This window comes from Acomys minous, assembly GCF_964271855.1.
Source record: "Acomys minous genome assembly, chromosome: 2".
Classification (NCBI taxonomy): Eukaryota; Metazoa; Chordata; class Mammalia; order Rodentia; family Muridae; genus Acomys; species Acomys minous.
The window spans coordinates 7,610,121-7,626,880 of NC_140484.1; the positions used below are offsets into that span (position 1 = coordinate 7,610,121).

Sequence of the window (16,760 nt, forward strand, 5' to 3'; positions counted from 1 at the left end):
CTGCAGGTAGTAGGTGTGCATGTATGTAATACACAGGCGTACTTAAAAGCAACACACAAAAAATTAAGGCAGGTGTTAAGTTCCCGCCCAAAAGTATGCCAGCCTCTCCCGAGTCACCACTCATAGGAACAAGCACTTTTATTTTTTGTCATTTTTATTCTGCACTATGTAAAAAACAACAACCAGCAACATACTGCTTTTCTTCACATTCACATGGGTTTGGGGGACTTTATTGCCTTTCCCCTGGAAAAACAATCTACCGAAGAAGAGAAGTACCACATTGCAAAAGATGCAAATCCCAGAATCAGTAGCTTGAAGACAACTCCCCAGGGGCAGGGAGGGAACAATGTCACAGTGGACGACAAGTAAGCACACGGGACACTACACTGAGGAAGAACTGTCCCTGCCACGGACCCAGAACGCAGCGCACGCGCCCCTTCTCCAGGCACTTATCACCACCTCCTCAAAGGGGTGATTTTTTTGGTCTAGGGTCTGAAATCTTTGAGTGACACCAGAGTTGCTTTAAAGAGTGATACAACGGGACAGGTTCAAGTATGTATAAAAGTCACGCCGAAGTCCGAGGTCATAAGAAACCCTTAGTAGAAACGAATCAGCAGGTATCTCCTTCAGCCTTCACGGGACCCAAGACAGAGTCTGAGGAACAGCCTGGGGGTTCAGATTGGCAGGTACTTCTGTTAGCAGAAAAGTTAGCCGGGTTCACTTTTCTGCCTGGATGGCGACCAGCTTTATTCTCTGAAGCGACAGACAAAGTTTGCCAAAGTTCAAAAACTAGAGTGAAAATTGTGCTTCCTTTTAGATGAGTCGGCTCCGCCACTGCCTTCTCGCCCGGCCCAGTGGCGTCTCCTCCCACTCTGCAGCAGTATTTATTGCCTTATGCCTGAAATGAAAAGGCGAACTTTTGAGGTGCAAGGACTGGGTGGTCCTGAGTGGGTAGGGTTCTGGACGTACAGTAGTCAGCACGTGCTGTGCTAGTCATGGCTTGGCCTCCCTACAGCCCCGAGAACCCATGCCCGGGGCTAGTCTGAAGTGCATCTATCTGCAAGCCTGGTGACCACTCTCCACCTCACTGGGAGAGGTCTTCAGTATTGCACGGGTATGAAATGTCCACGAGTTTAAAAAACAAAAATCACAGTTGCTCTTGGGGATTCGCTGGTGGCCAATCACAGTCTCAGCAGGACGTGGCTGCGGCCACAGGGCTCCTGTGGAGCTCTGCGACTGTGGAGTGGGTGGGCACTGGTGCCAGCACTGAGGTAGGGAATGCGCAGTAGGTACCCTGCATATCAGGGCTCAGTGTCTGTAAGTGGTCTATAAACGAGGAGCTGGCTGCCTCCCCTTGGCAGGAGGGGGGCTGGCGGGTGGGTGTGGAGGGCAGGATCTCAGACTCATACTGAAGAAGCTGTCCCATGAAGCCAAAGTTGGGAGAGACCACACTCCTCCTCTGCTTGATGTAATCGAAGGCCTCCTTCAGGCGAAACTGCTTGGTCTTCATGAGATAAGCCATGCAGATGGTGGGTGACCGGGAGACCCCAGCCTCACAGTGGACCAGGACCTTGCCTCCTCCTTCCCTGACACAGTCTGGAATGAAGAGAGAGGCAGGAAGTCAGAATGACAGTCTAGAGGCAATGCTAAAGCAGGACGGATACACACAGCACACCTGTGTGACCTAGTTGTCCTTCACTGTGAGTTCAAGGGGTCTGGTCCTTCACTGGACGTGCGGTATGTGCCTATGTGTCTATATGTATCTACAATCCCAATATCTGAGACACAGATAGGAGGACAAGTTCAAGGCAAGCTTTGACTACCTAAGGAGACCCTGCAGCAGAGCTTTTTTTGTTTTGTTTTTAAAGACTTATTTATTATTATATATACAATGTTCTGCCTGCACACACACCCGCAGGCCAGAAGAGGGAATTGCACCACATTACAGATGATTGTGAACCTCCATGTGGTCGCTGGGAATTGAACTCAGGACCTTTGGAAGAGCAGGTGGTGCTCTTAACCACTGAGCCATCTCTCCAGCCCGCAACAGAGCTTTTGAGATCCCAATGACATACTTCCTAGTGGAACCATTTCCCAGGACATTTGCACAGGTCCTTTCACTTTAGTGCAGACCTGGGACACACAGGTCTTGACCTGTGTCCTAGGATCAGGTTCAAAGGGGGCACTGCAAGATCCTCAAAACCACGGGCAGGCTTCTTTACTGGGTCTAGGCAGTCTTGAGAGTGTCCTAGGCTCAAAAACTGACCTGTAAAACAACTGAGTCTCTGCAGCTCTGCTCTAATGGGGAGGATGTAGGCCCCATCCTGGAAAAGGTCTTCCGGCTGCCTGAGCACCCTGTCTTGCTGTGCCAGGGCGGGATGCTTGGTGAGGTTCCTGGTCTCCCACCAAACACACAACAAACAGTGCCGGCCACTAATTACAGTTCTGCCTAAGTGACGCCTACTGGATGGAGGGTATAAATGGCTTTTGCAAACTCCATCTTGCTCAACAATGGCAGTCACTGCTAAAGTCACCACCATCAGTTAGCATTCCTTCGCATACTATGACAGAGAGAGAGAGAGAGAGAGAGAGAGAGAGAGAGAAAGAGAGAGTGTGAGTGTGTGTGTAGGTCCTTCTGTTCCTGCTCTGCCCTTCCCAGCAAAACTGCTTAAAATAGGAAAGGTTAAAGGTGAGTACATATCAAATCAAAATCACACAAAAAGTCTCTCCAGTTTCCTCTCTTTAGATAGTGAGGAAATAAGGAGATGTAGCTAACTGGTGCTGAATAAGGCCACAGTATGAAAAAAAAAATGAAGGGGGACTGTTAACACCTCTTACCACATGGGTGGAGACCCATGTGTTTAAAGGTCAAGAAGTTTTAAAATGAACCCATCTAATAAAGAACCTGTCCCCCAGCAAAGAGTCCCTGCAAGTGAGCTCAGGAGAGTCCCAGGGATTATGGGATGGAGAACGATTATGGAGTTGCGTCTTGTTTCCCCTTGTGTTTCCACTGGCAGTGAGCACTTAGTGGGCCACTGCTACATTCGCGAACCCGAAGGATGCAGAGAGCACCGACTCCATTGATTCCAGAACCCTTTCTAAGCCGTAGGCTCTTGCCACCCTCAGCATCGTCCTTCCTCAGGAAGGGCCAGTGCGAATTTGAGTACAGGGCCCCTGGGGAGGCGCAGGTCCTCCTCCCTTCAGCAGGGCATGTGTCTGGGCTTAAAGGACACACCAGGTGCTTTTGAAATGTGGGTCTGCGTGACTGTGTCCACAAACACACACACAGGATGCGGAGGGAGGTTTCTCAGAATGGATGGGGGCAGGGTGCATGACTTCATCCAGTAGTTATCCATGTAATTAAATAACAGGTGGAGAAGGGCAGAGCCCTCCCAAGGGCATGAGGAAAAGTCAAGCATTCCCACCTAGAACCCATCATCTTGGCTGCTTTTCTCTCAGCCTAGAGTCTCAGGTGACAAGGACAGCCTCAGTCTGTGCCTCTGGTGAGTTTGTCAAGATTTCTTATGATATTGTGTGTGGTGAGCACAGGCCCTTCCACGTGGCTGAAGGGGGCCCTTTAATTGCTACCTGTGCTAAGTAATTACCCTTGTGTCTAACACCTGCCTTTAACAAGATATAGGAAAATGATGTCTCAATCCCAACAAGTAGGCATGTTAAAGAGAAGGAGGAAGAGAAGAGGGAGGCAGATCATGAGGCTGAGGAGCTTATTTGCACATCTGGAACAGAAAAGTCAGACTAAACACAATGGGGAAAGAGATCGGGGTGTGAGACAATCAAGGCAACACTAGCAAGACACCGGAGAGAGCCCAAGCTCCATCCTGGCCCGGCCACCGGAGGTCAAGGCTTGTACAATGGACAGATGACACCTGCCTCGTAAGATACAGGAACGACGCAGAAGATGCCAAAATTTCTGTGCACAAGGCACAAGGGCTGGAATCATGTGCTATTTTTAACCTAGAGTTAGCCAAAAATGCAAAACAAACTGCCTCCAAAGCCGTTTTCCAGAACTGCAGAGCTGCGGGGCCCTCGAAGCTTGGTGCGTAAGGAGTGCTCCCTCGATCCTTCTGTTTGTTTTTAAAAATAGCCTAACCTACGTAGAAGGAGGCTCTTCCTCTGTTCTCCTCCTGTGGAACATCACATATGGACACACTGTTCCTGCCCAGTAACAATAGGAAGAGCAGCAAAGCACCACCACAAAATAAAGTTACTTCATTTACTTTGCAAACTAGAACTCCTAATAACAGCAACTCAGCCCTCCCTGGCCCTGGCTACGTCTGTCGTTGGCCCCAACTATCAGGACTGCATATACAAGATACTTTCTTAAGCTGGGTGTGGTGGTGGACTCCCAGGTCCTACCACTTGGGAGGTGGGAGATCAGGGGCTCAGAGTCATTCTTTGTTTTTGTTTGTTTGTTTTTCGAGACTGAGTTTCTCTGTGTAGCCTTGGCTATCCTGGACTTACTCGTAGACCAGGCTGGCCTCGAACTCACAGAGATCTGCATGCCTCTGCCTCTGCCTCTGTTGGGATTAAAGGCGTGCACCACCACCGCCCGGCTTCAAAGCCATTCTTGACTGCAGAGCAAACTTGAAGACCACCAGTGCTACAGAAGTTGCTGGGTACCAAATCAACAGACTCCTTTCTTTCCAAGAACACAACCAAACCAAGATACCAAAAGGTAGCAATACAGAGCCCGCAACAAGGAGGTTCCCAAAACAATGGAGGCAGGGGTGAGGGTGGGGGTGGTTGGCCGAACCTACCAATAAAATCTATTGCTTCTTGAAAGTGGGAGCTAATGTCAGCTGTGTGGCTGTCCTCCACAGGGATCCATTTGTAGTGCAGGTGGGCGGTGCAGGCCTCAGAGGTCCGGCGGGAAACATTCAGCAGGGCTGTGATGTGCAGGTTGGCGAGGAACTCACACTTGGATGCGTGGTAGGCACTTCCAAGGTAGAGGAAGGGGAGGATTTCAACCGGGCCACCCTAGAGGCAGGGACAAAGGACGACCAGGAAATATTGGATTAGCTTGCTCATCCGGGAGATGAAAAACAACCCTGACCTATTTGCTTCTTATGGCGGGAGGTTCCCTTTCTGGTTCCAGGTAGAGAGAGTTCAGAGCCAGGGCGATTCAGCCGAGTGTGGGAGGCGCCTCCATCCTGGCCGACTCTCTACCCGCGTGACTCAGTGGCAGCAGAACTCACAGGGACCAGGAGGTGAGAAGTGGTGGGGACTGAGAGGGCCTTGTGTAAGCTCATACTCCCCTGAGAGAGAGAACTGGGGTGAGCTACTGCAGCTCAGGGCAGCTTCCTAATTAATCCTTCAAGAGATACAATGGAAAAGGGCTTGACAAAGCATCCACCTTTACAGGGGGGCGTTTTATAGCGTGTACTGCGTAAGCCTTGACACACCGTTGGTACAGGTGCCGTCTTCCCCACCCCGCCCCCAAAAGTATGCTTCTTAGAACTGAAAATAACCACTACCTACCCAGAGTCCAGACTCAGAAAAACTGTTAGACCACAAGTACAGGGGCTTCCCCAGCCCTGACCTTAACACGGATCGCGGGAGTTAGAGGAGCTGAGGTCATCACCCACACACAAGGCTCTGGAGCTCCAGACAAAAGAGGAGCCAAAGCCCATGTACCCCCAGGTGAGACTGAAATGGAGCATGAGGCTAGACTGAGTTAGTAATGCGCACAACATTTAAGGGTTCTAAGGCGCTGAGTGGAGGCCAGTGGCTGTTGGAGCTTCCTCATTTCTTGCCCCAGAGAAAGCGGAACGGAAGTTCTTAGCTAGACCCATAGTAAGGGAAAGGTAAGGGGTCAAGTGGTGAGGATCAGCAGCAGGTGAGTTGCAACCCACCCAGCACTTGAGATGTTTAAGCAAAAGCCAATTTAATCACATAGACAAAAGTAACAGAATTTATGTAAGGTTAACAGTACCCAGCCAGGGAAGCGCGCGTGCGCACACACACACACACACACACACACACACACACACACACACACACACCCTCTATCTCGGGCTGGCCTCAAACTCTATATGTAGCTGGGCATATTTAATATTTCTGTCTCTCTCTCCCAAATTCTGGGGCTAAAGGCATGTTACCCCCCCCCCCCCAATGCCCAGTGTATGCAGTACTGGAGACTGCGCCCAGAGGTTCAGTGTGTGGTAGGCAAGCACTCTACCAGCTGAGTTACAGCTACAACCAGGACTTTGATTAGCACCTGCCATGTTGGGGGCTCAAGCTAAGTACAGGCACTAATCTTACAGCAGATTGTAAGGGGGGTAATAATGCCATTTTACAGTTACTCGACGTTCACACAGGATTGAGTAACAGGACAGTGAGAGGAGATCTGGGGCTGAAACCTAAGTGACTGCTTAGCATGAGTGGCAGGACGTAACTGGGTCTGTTTTACAGCTCAGGAAGAGAAAACAAGGGCTATTTCTGTTTTACTTTGCCCTGAGACAAGCTCTGTGTGTAGCCAGGCTGGCCTGGAACTCACCGTGTAGCTCAGGCTGTCTTTGAACTGATAGTGATCCTTTGGCCTTGTCCTCATAAAGTGCTGGTATTTTAGGTATGAACCTAGCTTAGCTATTAAGTAAAAACAGGAGGAAACTATTTTCCTTTTCTTCTTGCATTTCTCTAGAAATAAATCCACTGGCACCCTTCCCCTTCTGTACAGGGGCAGTGTGGTGCAGGTTAGGAACGGAACTCAGCATCTGTGAGAGAAGGGCTCTGGCTGAGGTCCTAGCTCCTCAGCCGACAGGAGCTTGGGCAGCTTTATAAGCCCTGAATAAAAACAGGCCAATTTCTGTCGTCCTGGGATGACTGGTGAGACACAGAAGGGATGATGGACGCACTATTAACTTGCATATTATGCAGCCTCCATCTCCACTCTGGTGAAGAAACAGTAACTAGAATACAGCTTCTTTTTCTCTCCCTGGGGAAGACTCTGGAAGAGACAGATACCAAAGCCGAGTAATCCCAACAGGCCTGGTCTTGGTCTGAGGGCAGATAACCCCTCGGCCCGGCCCAGCCCAAGCTCCCCAGTGCTTACTTAGAAAGTGAAAAATGGTAGAGAGGGCAGGCCCTTCCTGGGAAAGAGGTCAAGTCCCAGACACCCATTGGCCTTTGATCAGCTATCACCCCACCCGACTCCCATGCCCCATGGCACCAACAGCCACCCCCTCAAAGAAGCAGGCTGGACACTGCCTGACACTTGTCCTTTGAGTGCTTAGACATGCTGAGACGCCAGCCTGGAACAGCACCCAACTTCCCCTATAGCCTGGCCCATCACACCCCTGAAATTCTTTCTCTTTCCCTTTCTGAATCTTCTGCTCAACTCAAGAGGACACCAAAGACTGTCAGAGGATATGACAGCACTGCCTGGCCTGTCGTGATGTACTGGGGGGCGGGGGGGTTTCCCCCGGGTGAGTGATGAAGACATACCAAAGCACCCCACCCTCAGTGGGCCAAAGGTCTACAGGGCTTTCACAACCTCCTGCCAATTCCTCCATCTCTTTCACTTTCTGAGCAAGGGGCAAAACATAACCCAAACAAAAAAACCAAACAAACAAACACAGGCATCCAGCTCAGATGGACGCTGCTGGCTTCAGGCTCAACACACATGCTGGTTTTTCATGAAAGAAAACAAACAGAAACCAGGGCTCTGGCATCTGGCCAGGCTCAGAGGCCTCCAACCATCAAGGATCCACTAGAAACAAGGTCACTTGTTTTTATTTAGAACTCTGTCCCCAGGGGCTGAGTTCTGCCTGTGGCAGGGAGCTGGCATTCTCAGCCGTATCTACAGGCCTCTTTATTAGGCTTTGCTATGTTCTTTGTTTGGGGGTAAATTCTGAAAACTTCTTTTCAAGTCAGATGTCTAGGCCAAAGGGCGGCAGGTCCTGAAGAAAGAAGAGCAGGGAGTTGAAGTATGGCCACCCAAGCCTGGGGCTGCCGGGAACCAGCAGCTGGAGTCTTTGCAATCGGCCTTACAGTCAAACATCCCACTAACTGGATTCATAAGTTGCTCACTGTGAGATGGCTGGGGTGTGTGGGAGGGGGAGGTCTGAGCCCTGGTTTCTGTCAGGCCTGGACTTTCACTTGCGTTCCCCCTCATTTTAGGTATCCAGCCTCCTAACTGTAAGTGAATTGTAAAAAGTAAACTTTTTTTTTCTTCGAGACAGGGTTTCACTGTGTAGCCTTGGCTATCCTGGACTCACTTTGTAGACTAGGCTGGCCTCAAACTCACAGCGATCCGCCTGTCTCTGCCTCCCGAGTGCTGGGATTAAAGGCGTGCGTCACCACACCCAGTGAAAGTGTACCTTTTTAAAGGAAAAACCAAAGGCCCCGCATGCTGACAGAAACATCTAGGCCTCTAGTATGTCCATTTCCCCTGGTACCAGAATCTATGAAAAGTGAGTACTGGAACCCTTCAGGAGACAGCCGAGTACAGTGGCACCAGCCTACACCCCAGCCTTTGGGAGGAGGAGGATCTTTAACTCAAGGCTAGCCTGGGCTATGTTGCAAGCCTGTCCCAAACAACTAAAGAGAATGGGACTGGAGGGATGGCAGCTAAGAGCACTTATTCTGCAGAGGACCAGGGTTCGAGTCCCAGCACCACATGGTAACTTAGAACCCTCTGTAAGCGCAGTTGCTGACCTCTGCAGGCAGGCATGTGGCACTTGTACATACATGCAGGCAAAATACACATACACACAAAACAAAACAGATCTAAAAAACAAACAACCACCCAGGGAACCTGAAAGTCAGCTCTGCATGTCTTCAGGGAAACCTAAACCAGTATTTCCAAGTTTCCCCGAACCTCCCAAGCCAGCTAATAACAATAATGTTATCTCTCACTTCCTCCTTTCTCCAGAAGCGCCCTAGCATCAGTGAGCCGTGTGTGCGCTGGGAGAATGCCCACAGCCGCACTCCGAAGAGCAGTGTTAGCTCCCTTACTACGAAGGGAGAGCCAACCTGAGGCGGGATGCTGAGGAGAGCCACATACCTGGTCGTAAGCTGGTCTGGAGGTGACACTGAGAATGGGCTTTCCACACTGGCCGAGGAGGCCTCTCTCGTTTTCAATCTTCTCTTGTGAAGCGGGCTTCACATCCACACAGCACTCAGGATACTGTGAGTAGAAGGCCTCATATCCCCCTTCAGAAATAAATGAACAAACAAAAAGTGAGACGGGCAGAAGCACTGGGCTGGACAGTTAGAACAAATAAGCCTGCTATGGTACTAACATGGCTTCTAGATACATGTACACTGGACAAGGGCAAGTGAGTCGGCTCAGCGGGCAAAGGCACCTGCCAGCCTGACTCGGGGGAGAACCAATTCCTGCAAACTGTTTTTGCCTCTACATCTGCATGACACCATGCATGCTCAATAAATAAATAAGTAAATAAATGTTAATTTTAAGAAAACCGAAAAGGCCGGGTGTGGTGGCACATGCCTTTAATCCCAGCACTCGGGAGGCAGAGGCAGGCAGGCAGATTGCTGTGAGTTCAGGACAGCCTGGTCTACAAAGTGAGTTCAGGACAGCTAAGGCTACACAGAGAAACCCTGTCTGGGGGGGGGGGGAAAGAAACTGAACAAATCCACCAGTTTTAGAATAAAAAAGAAAATGAACTTTAATCACATATAACTCTCTCTCTCCCCCACCCCGCCCCCCTCTCTCCTATAGGTGTGTCTTTTGGGGCTAGAAAGATGGCTCAGCAGTTAAGAGCACTTCTGCACTTGCTGAGAACCTGGGTTCAGTTCACCTGTAGGGCATCTCACAACACCTGTAATTCAAGTCGGGGTGTCTATCACCTTACTCTTACCTTCTTGGTCTCCGGCACACACAGTGCACATATGCCCACACACATAAATAAATAAAGTTTTTAAAGGTCTCTCAAAAAGAGGCAATGATTAACCTTTTGTGTCTATTAGAAGCACCTTATCTGGCATCTGGTAAATATTAACCATTTCCCCTAAAACAAACAAACAAACAAACAAACCAGAAGCTATTTTTTCTCTTGTTTATGTAAAACAAAGGTGTGATAATGCAAATTTTCACAGATTTCTAAGGCTTCTAAGCTGGCTTTTTCCCTAGTCCATTTGCTCTAAGTGAAATTACAGCTGTAGCCTCTCCCATTCATAAAGGAGCGTGCCCTTCTCACATGAAAGGTTCTAAAGTCACTGGCAATCCCCGCTATAGGTCCAATGTAGCCATAAATCAAGTTAAAACATTCTAAACCAAATGCAAGGCAAACTTCTGGACATGTCAGGATGCTGGGATTACATTTCAACTCCTGCAGAAGGCACACTTGAGGTTTAAGGCGAGTCTCTCACCCTGAGCATGGCAGCACATGCCTATAATCTTAGCAGCTGGAGGCTGCATCGGGATATCAGGAGGAGGAGTTGACAGATGTCTCAAAATAAATAAATAAATAAATAAAATAAAATAAAAATGACGAGGTAACAGAAACGTAGCCACAGCGAGAGTCTCAGGACCAATAGGGAAGAACCAATCCATGTGGTCCAGGGGCCCTTAGGAAGCTGAGGCCTGTACGTTCTTGTGTAGGGACCTTCTGTTCTGACAGACAGCAATGGAAGGTACGGCAGCAAGGCCCCAGGAAACCCACTTGTCTTTCACTGGCTTCAAGGATTCACTTGGTGTCAAGTCACCAGTTAAGTAAGCACCATGAGACAAGGTCCTTTACAAAAACCTTCCCTTTTGTTTGTACCTTTTGGTACCAGACCATCCAATAGTGGAGGGCTTATTCCTGCAGTCAGCGAATAGTTAATGGAGCTGCAGCCAATTCCCGGAATGAGTCATCCTGTCATTCTGGCTTCCTCTCAGCTTCTGCCGCCCCCTGCCCACATTTTGTCCTCCCAAATTGCCCTTGTGGTCACTTGACAAATGGCTCCCTGGAGAGACTTCTGGTCTCTCACGAATGGTCATGTCTTCTGTCATGAAGACAGGGTGCTTGGCTTCTATAGATGGGGCTAGGAGTAGAGGCGAAGGCCTGGCTGGCTTAGCTTCCTCAGGCAGCCCCTGCAGACTTACACTGATCCACATATCCTTGGGGGCCCATACTTGCTAGACAATAAGTCACAGAGTTCGGCCTGGGTTCAACCGCTTGGGTTCCACGAAACCAAATTGAGAGCTCTGTGGTCATTTGGAGAAAGACTAGCCCCAGCAACCCCAAACTCGAGGGTGAGGCTCCAGAAGAGAAGCCTTCAGGCCACCTCATCTCTAGGCTTTAAATAGACCATTAAGAGCTAGTGGGCAGGATGGCAGAGAGAGAGAGAGAGAGAGAGAGAGAGAGAGAGAGAGAGAGAGAGAGAGAGAGAGAGAGAGAGAGGTGCTGCTTAGGATGGACACGAACTGAAACAGGCAGTGTCTCTGCATCGCTAAAGGACAGACAAACAGGGCTTGCCTCTTCAGGCTGGGGTCAAGAGATATTTCTCAGCTTTCCGCCCACTCCCATTGGAGGCGTGGAGGAGACAGGACGTTCCTCTCTGGTGTCTCACTCGGATTGCAAGAGTGCTAGCAATTCGTAAGGCTGCTTCAGCCTTCCTCAGAGTGAGTGTACTTTCAATCATCACTGCACTGCCACACCGACAGTAGGCATGAGTAAGCACCAGCTACCCAAACGGCCTTCATCATCGCAGCTCAGTGGGAGAGGGAGCTGAAGGAGGTGTAAAGAGCCTTGCACCAACACCTGACTGCCACCAGGTCAAACTCGGAATGCCCATCTGGACATGCAACAGTTTAAACTTCAGTAGTGTTATGAAGGGCAGCAACATCTGCCAAAATCCCAAATGCATACCACTTTTGATTTTGAGTTTTCATGGTTTGAATGAAAGACGAGACTGCACGTGGCAGCGTGTCTACCCTCTCCTTAACCGCTCCACAGAGCCAGGATGGAAAACTACCTAGTGGGCAGCGCCAGGCACTGTCATGAAGCAACATGGATGTCTCCAAGAGCTAGTTGGGTGAAAGAGGTGGGATCTGGAAATACATGGATTCAGTTTGTTTTAAAAAGCCACCCATGAGAGAAATTACCTAATAAGAAATCGGTGCTGTTTGTAGGGAGAGGAACCAGGTTCAGGGTGTGAGGAAGACACACATTTCCTTAAACACCCTTTGTGTGACTCAGATTTCCACTTGGATATATGTTACTGCATTTTTAAAAAGTGAGCGACCTCTGCAGACCTTAGAAGGCCACCCTTCCACGCCCGCCCCCCTCACCCCCCCCCGCAGCTGAGGCGGCAGCAAGACAGCGGTCCCCCTCTGTTTTCTCCCAGTGGGATCAACAAAGGACAGTTAACAAGAGGTGTTAATAGTGGGAAGCTGCCGCGAGCCTCTGGATCTTCCGGCCTAACAGTGTGTGAAATTCCAAGATGCATGGCTTTGAAACAGGGTCATAGCACACTGCACCTGAATTCTGAACCATACCAGAGTTCCCGTAGAGGAAGGGGTTTAGTCGCCAGAGTTCTGGGGCCCTATCCGAGCTCAGTTGTCACCTCTGCACCCGGGCCAGGCTTCTCATACGTTTGAGGTTAGAAGGCAGAGCAGTCACAGGAAATGACCCAGAAATCAATGGTGTGGGGTTTGAGAGTAATCACCCACCCACAACCGGAAACCAAAGTTATCTCTCCAGCAGGTGAAATGGTCCGGCCTGGAGGTAGCTCTCGGAAAGCCTAAAATCAAAGGCCGCAGACTCTCCTCCGTGTCTTAACAGCCCCCTGCGGCACCTCTCCTAACTGGGCCGGCCGGTTGGTAGTCTCTAACTGAGGCAGTCCCAGGGATAATCAATCCCCTGCTGGGGAAGAGGGGATGAAAGGGGTGGGAAAGCTGTCAGCTCCCAAATTAAGCTTGAGAAAGGCCTAGGATGGGAGGAGGTGACTGGAGGAAAACAATAAAAAGCAGTAAAGGGATAGGGGAGGGACTTGCCAGGGTCAAAAAGGCAAGAGGCCCACCAAGACCCAGCCTAGCAAAGTGTAATTGTCTAGGCAGGAAGAGAGGGGACACCGCGGCGCCACTCTCCTGTGGGGGGCGGGGGGAGGGAGGGTCTCGACCTGCTGATCGCGCCAGATCTGTAAGGAAAGGTTCTGACCCCCGCGGTCTGCAAACGGCGCCAGCGACTAGCACGAGCCCTCGGCCCCCGGAACTGCTACGAAGCCATCACCCGCAGCACCTTCCCAGCCCACCCAGCCCCAGAGAACAGAAAGGCTGCCAGACGCTTTCGAGGAAAGGCGGGTGCAGAGAAGGAAGCCCGGGCGCTGACGTTTGCAAGGACCTCCCAAACACGCGTCAAACCCCGGGGTGCATGCTCCAGCAAGTGGTGACTTTCTCCTGTCCAGAGTTCCCAAGCAGGGAGAAAAGCCCGGGGTCCCGACACAATGTACAGGGTAGAGGGCGGGTGGCGAGGGACCTGCTGCTCCCGGGACGAGCTCACCTTTAAGGAAGTAGACCCGCGGGCCGGCGGGCAGGCAGGCCAGCAGTGAGATGAGCACGACGCGCGCGGCGCTCTCCTCCCGCAGCTTCTGCCAGTGGCGGCTGCCCTGGTCCAGCACGACCACCGCCGCCACGCCGCCGCCGCCCTCCTGCAGCAGCCGAGCGCGCGCCGCCTCGTCGGGCAGCACGTAGCGCGCCGACACCGCGCCGCCCCGAGCCCGCCGCAGCACCACCGAGTTGAGGTTGACGTTGAGCGAGCCGCGCACGCTCGACGCGGCGAAGGCCAGGTAGGGCCGGCAGTCGAGCACCACGCAGCGCGCCTCCGCCTCCTTGCGGAGCATCTTGCGCAGCTGGCGCCCGTCGAGCGACGTGACCTTCATGCCGCTGCCCGCAAGCGGCCCGACAACAGCGCGCCCCACAGCTGCCCGAGGCCAACGGACGGGCGGGCCGCCCTGCAGGGCTGTGGCCTGCAAACGGAGCCTGGCGCGTGTGGGGCCGCGCGACGCTCCTCACGCCCCGCGAGCTCGGCACCCGGCCCCGCCACTCGCTGCCCCAGAAAGCCGGGGATTCCGCCGGCAGCGCAGCATTTTATGTGAATGAGTGCGCGTCCTGTGACGTGAGTGCCCATATAAGGCCAAATATGGGTGTTTCCCCGCCCCTCCGCCTTGGCCACGCCCCTGGGCGGGGCGTGCGGGCACCCGCCTCCACCCCAGGAGCGGGATGTGGGGAGGGCGTCTTAGTCAGAGCCAGAAAGAGGAAGTCGCGGTCGCCTGCCGCCTCTCTCGGGGGCCCCTTGCGGAGAGACTCACTCACGCATCACCCGGGACTGCCGGTGGGGTGTCAGGAACGCCACCAGGCCGAGATGACCCACGCCGTGCGGGAAGAGGAGGAAGCAAATTCGGTTAGAACCTCACCGGGGCCGCGCTGTGGAGCCTCTGGGGCCTCCTGGTGACCCCGGGTTCCCGTCGCTCTCCGTAGTGTCTGCGTCCGTCAGGGGGATAGGATCTGAGATGAGCCGAGATGGGGCTGGTCATCTTAGTGCTGGGGGATTCTAACGTTTCCCCCACTTCTATTATGTTTTATTTTTCCTTAATAAAAGTTCCCGAGATTAAAAAAAAAAAGAGTGGTTTTGGTGAACGGGTGAGACAGGAGGGGCCAGAGGTTAGAGACTTCAAATGGATTCTGTCTCAAGTGGATTGACAACCCCACCCCACCGCCCCTTTAGTCTCTCACCAAAGATAAGAACAGTGCACCACCAGAGCTAAATATTGAGACCCTGTCTCAACAAACACCACTACACCAACTCAGGAGCTCTGCGGTTCTGGGAAAGTAGCAGCAGCAGTGTCCACGTGGATCCAACAGTGGGGCTCAGTCCTGTAACTGTGGACCAGGTGGCCTCTGGATTTGGGGGATTATGGTGGATAGACTGTAATCCCAGGCTGCCTGCCCCCGCCATTCTCTCTGGAGCTTCATGCTGCCGCCCCCATTCCCGGAAAACCAAGTGTTATTCCTCCCTCAGCAAGTATTTATTGAGGGCTCTGCTAGGTGTGGGGACACGTGGGATGCAAATGCCTTTCTGCCTCCGAGCTCTTGGCCAGCTATTTTACTGTTATCTTTTGATGAAAAAAAAAAAAAACAACTTCCTTCCATTAGAGAGGGGTTTGTTTACAAGCGACATAAGGGGATGAGATTTTTAGGAGAAAGCAGAAATCAAATTTTGAGATCAAATCTAATTAATCTCAACACAGTCATAGCTGGCTGGCGTTGTTTCTGGGTCATAGCTTCATTCAATCAAAGGCCCTGCGCTGAGTCTACCCAGTGTATGGCGGCTGGCCTGTAATCCCAGCTTTTGGGAGGCTGGGGGAAAAAAGTATCACAAAACTGAGGCTCCAGCTAAGCTAGATGGACCCTGTCTAAAATGACAAAAAGCAAACAGAAGATGAGGCCAGCAGTCTCCACCCCCAGGCATTTCCTTCCCTCCAGGGCCTCACAGATAATGGGGGAGGGGCCAGACTGTTAGGTGACAGCGCTGGAAGGTGGGCTCGCTTCAGCCACCCCAGCCTAGAGAGGAGACCTCTGTAAGTGATGTGTCTGCACATCCGCGGTGGGTGGGCTGCGGTGGAAGTGGAAGCTAACGGAAGTTTCTCAGGGATGAGAGCCATGAATAGAACAAATGAATAGAAACCCCTTTAGGTCAGGGAAAACAAACCCAGCATGCTGTGCGCTGAAGGTGTTCGAAAGCCCACTGCAAAAACAAACAAACAAACAAACAAAAAAACCAACCAACCAAAAAAAAAAAAGGACACGTGGCCTTCTGGGCCTCGAGAGACTCTCATACAGCACGTGGGAAACTCCCTATCTGTCCGTGTGTCCCCAGTCATGGCACAAACCCTGGTTCTCTCTCTCTCTCTCCCCCTCCCCCCTCTCCCTTCCCCCTCCCTCCCTCCTTCCCTTCCTCTCTCCCTCCCTCCTCTTTGGTTTCCTTTTCTTGATTTTGATTACGTTTACTACTACTGTTTTTGTTGTTGAGGCAGGGCCTCAGTTCCGTTTCCTTTTTCCTTTTTTTCCCCTTCCTGACAGGGAGAGATGATCAGCTTCCTTGGAATTCAGGCTGCTCCAAACCCCACCCAACACTGACTTCTGTAAATCTGGGGTTTTGTTTGTACTTTATTGCACTTCTATTTACTTTGTTAGCTTGTATTTTGTGTCATGCGCATAAGGAGGTCAGAGGACCTCGTAATAAGGGGCCCTTTCTTCCCTTCCACTGCATGGGACCTAGAGATCAAACTCAGGTTCCTCACCCACCATCTCAACAGCCCGTGAAAACATATTGTGGGCTGCACTTGCTGCCTGCAGAGCCACGGGTTGCTTTGGGAATCATGAAGGCGGGCAGGGCGGGTTAGAATGGCACCACAGAGCTGCAGCCTAGTGCCCAGAGATCCTCACCTAGGACCAACATTGCCCTGTTGGCCCAGCAGAGATTGTTCACCTGGATGTTAAATTCGTGGTGGGTCACACTGAGGTCCTAGAATTGCACAGCAGCCTATTTGGACGGCCCTCCTTCCAGTGGCATGGTTGCACACAAAGAAGCAATCCTGTCACCTTGCCCCTCGAGGCCCATAAGCTGCGTTGTGTTCCTGTACCGCCCAGCCCATGAAAATGAAAGAGGGTTTAAGACATTTGGATCGTATCCATTGGGTCATGGCGACCTGACTGGGTTGGCGTCTGGGGCCATCAGTGAAGTGGCACTGGAAGACGGAGGATTTATCTGAGAGTGGGAGCGGGGCCCAGA

General features: G+C 51.6%; 1 protein-coding gene across 1 annotated transcript; it reads right to left on the minus strand.

The window, feature by feature from the left end:
• Window positions 1–136: 136 nt before the first annotated feature.
• DUSP5 (dual specificity phosphatase 5) lies at window positions 137–14,716 on the minus strand. The gene is made up of 4 exons (XM_084772586.1): window positions 13,470–14,716; window positions 9,026–9,174; window positions 4,779–4,998; window positions 137–1,596 (listed from the first exon to the last, which is right to left on the minus strand). Exons 1-4 carry the CDS (start codon window positions 13,846–13,848, stop codon window positions 1,190–1,192), a joined length of 1,155 nt encoding a protein of 384 aa, XP_084628712.1. The 5' UTR covers window positions 13,849–14,716; the 3' UTR covers window positions 137–1,189.
• Between the last annotated feature and the right edge of the window lie 2,044 nt (window positions 14,717–16,760).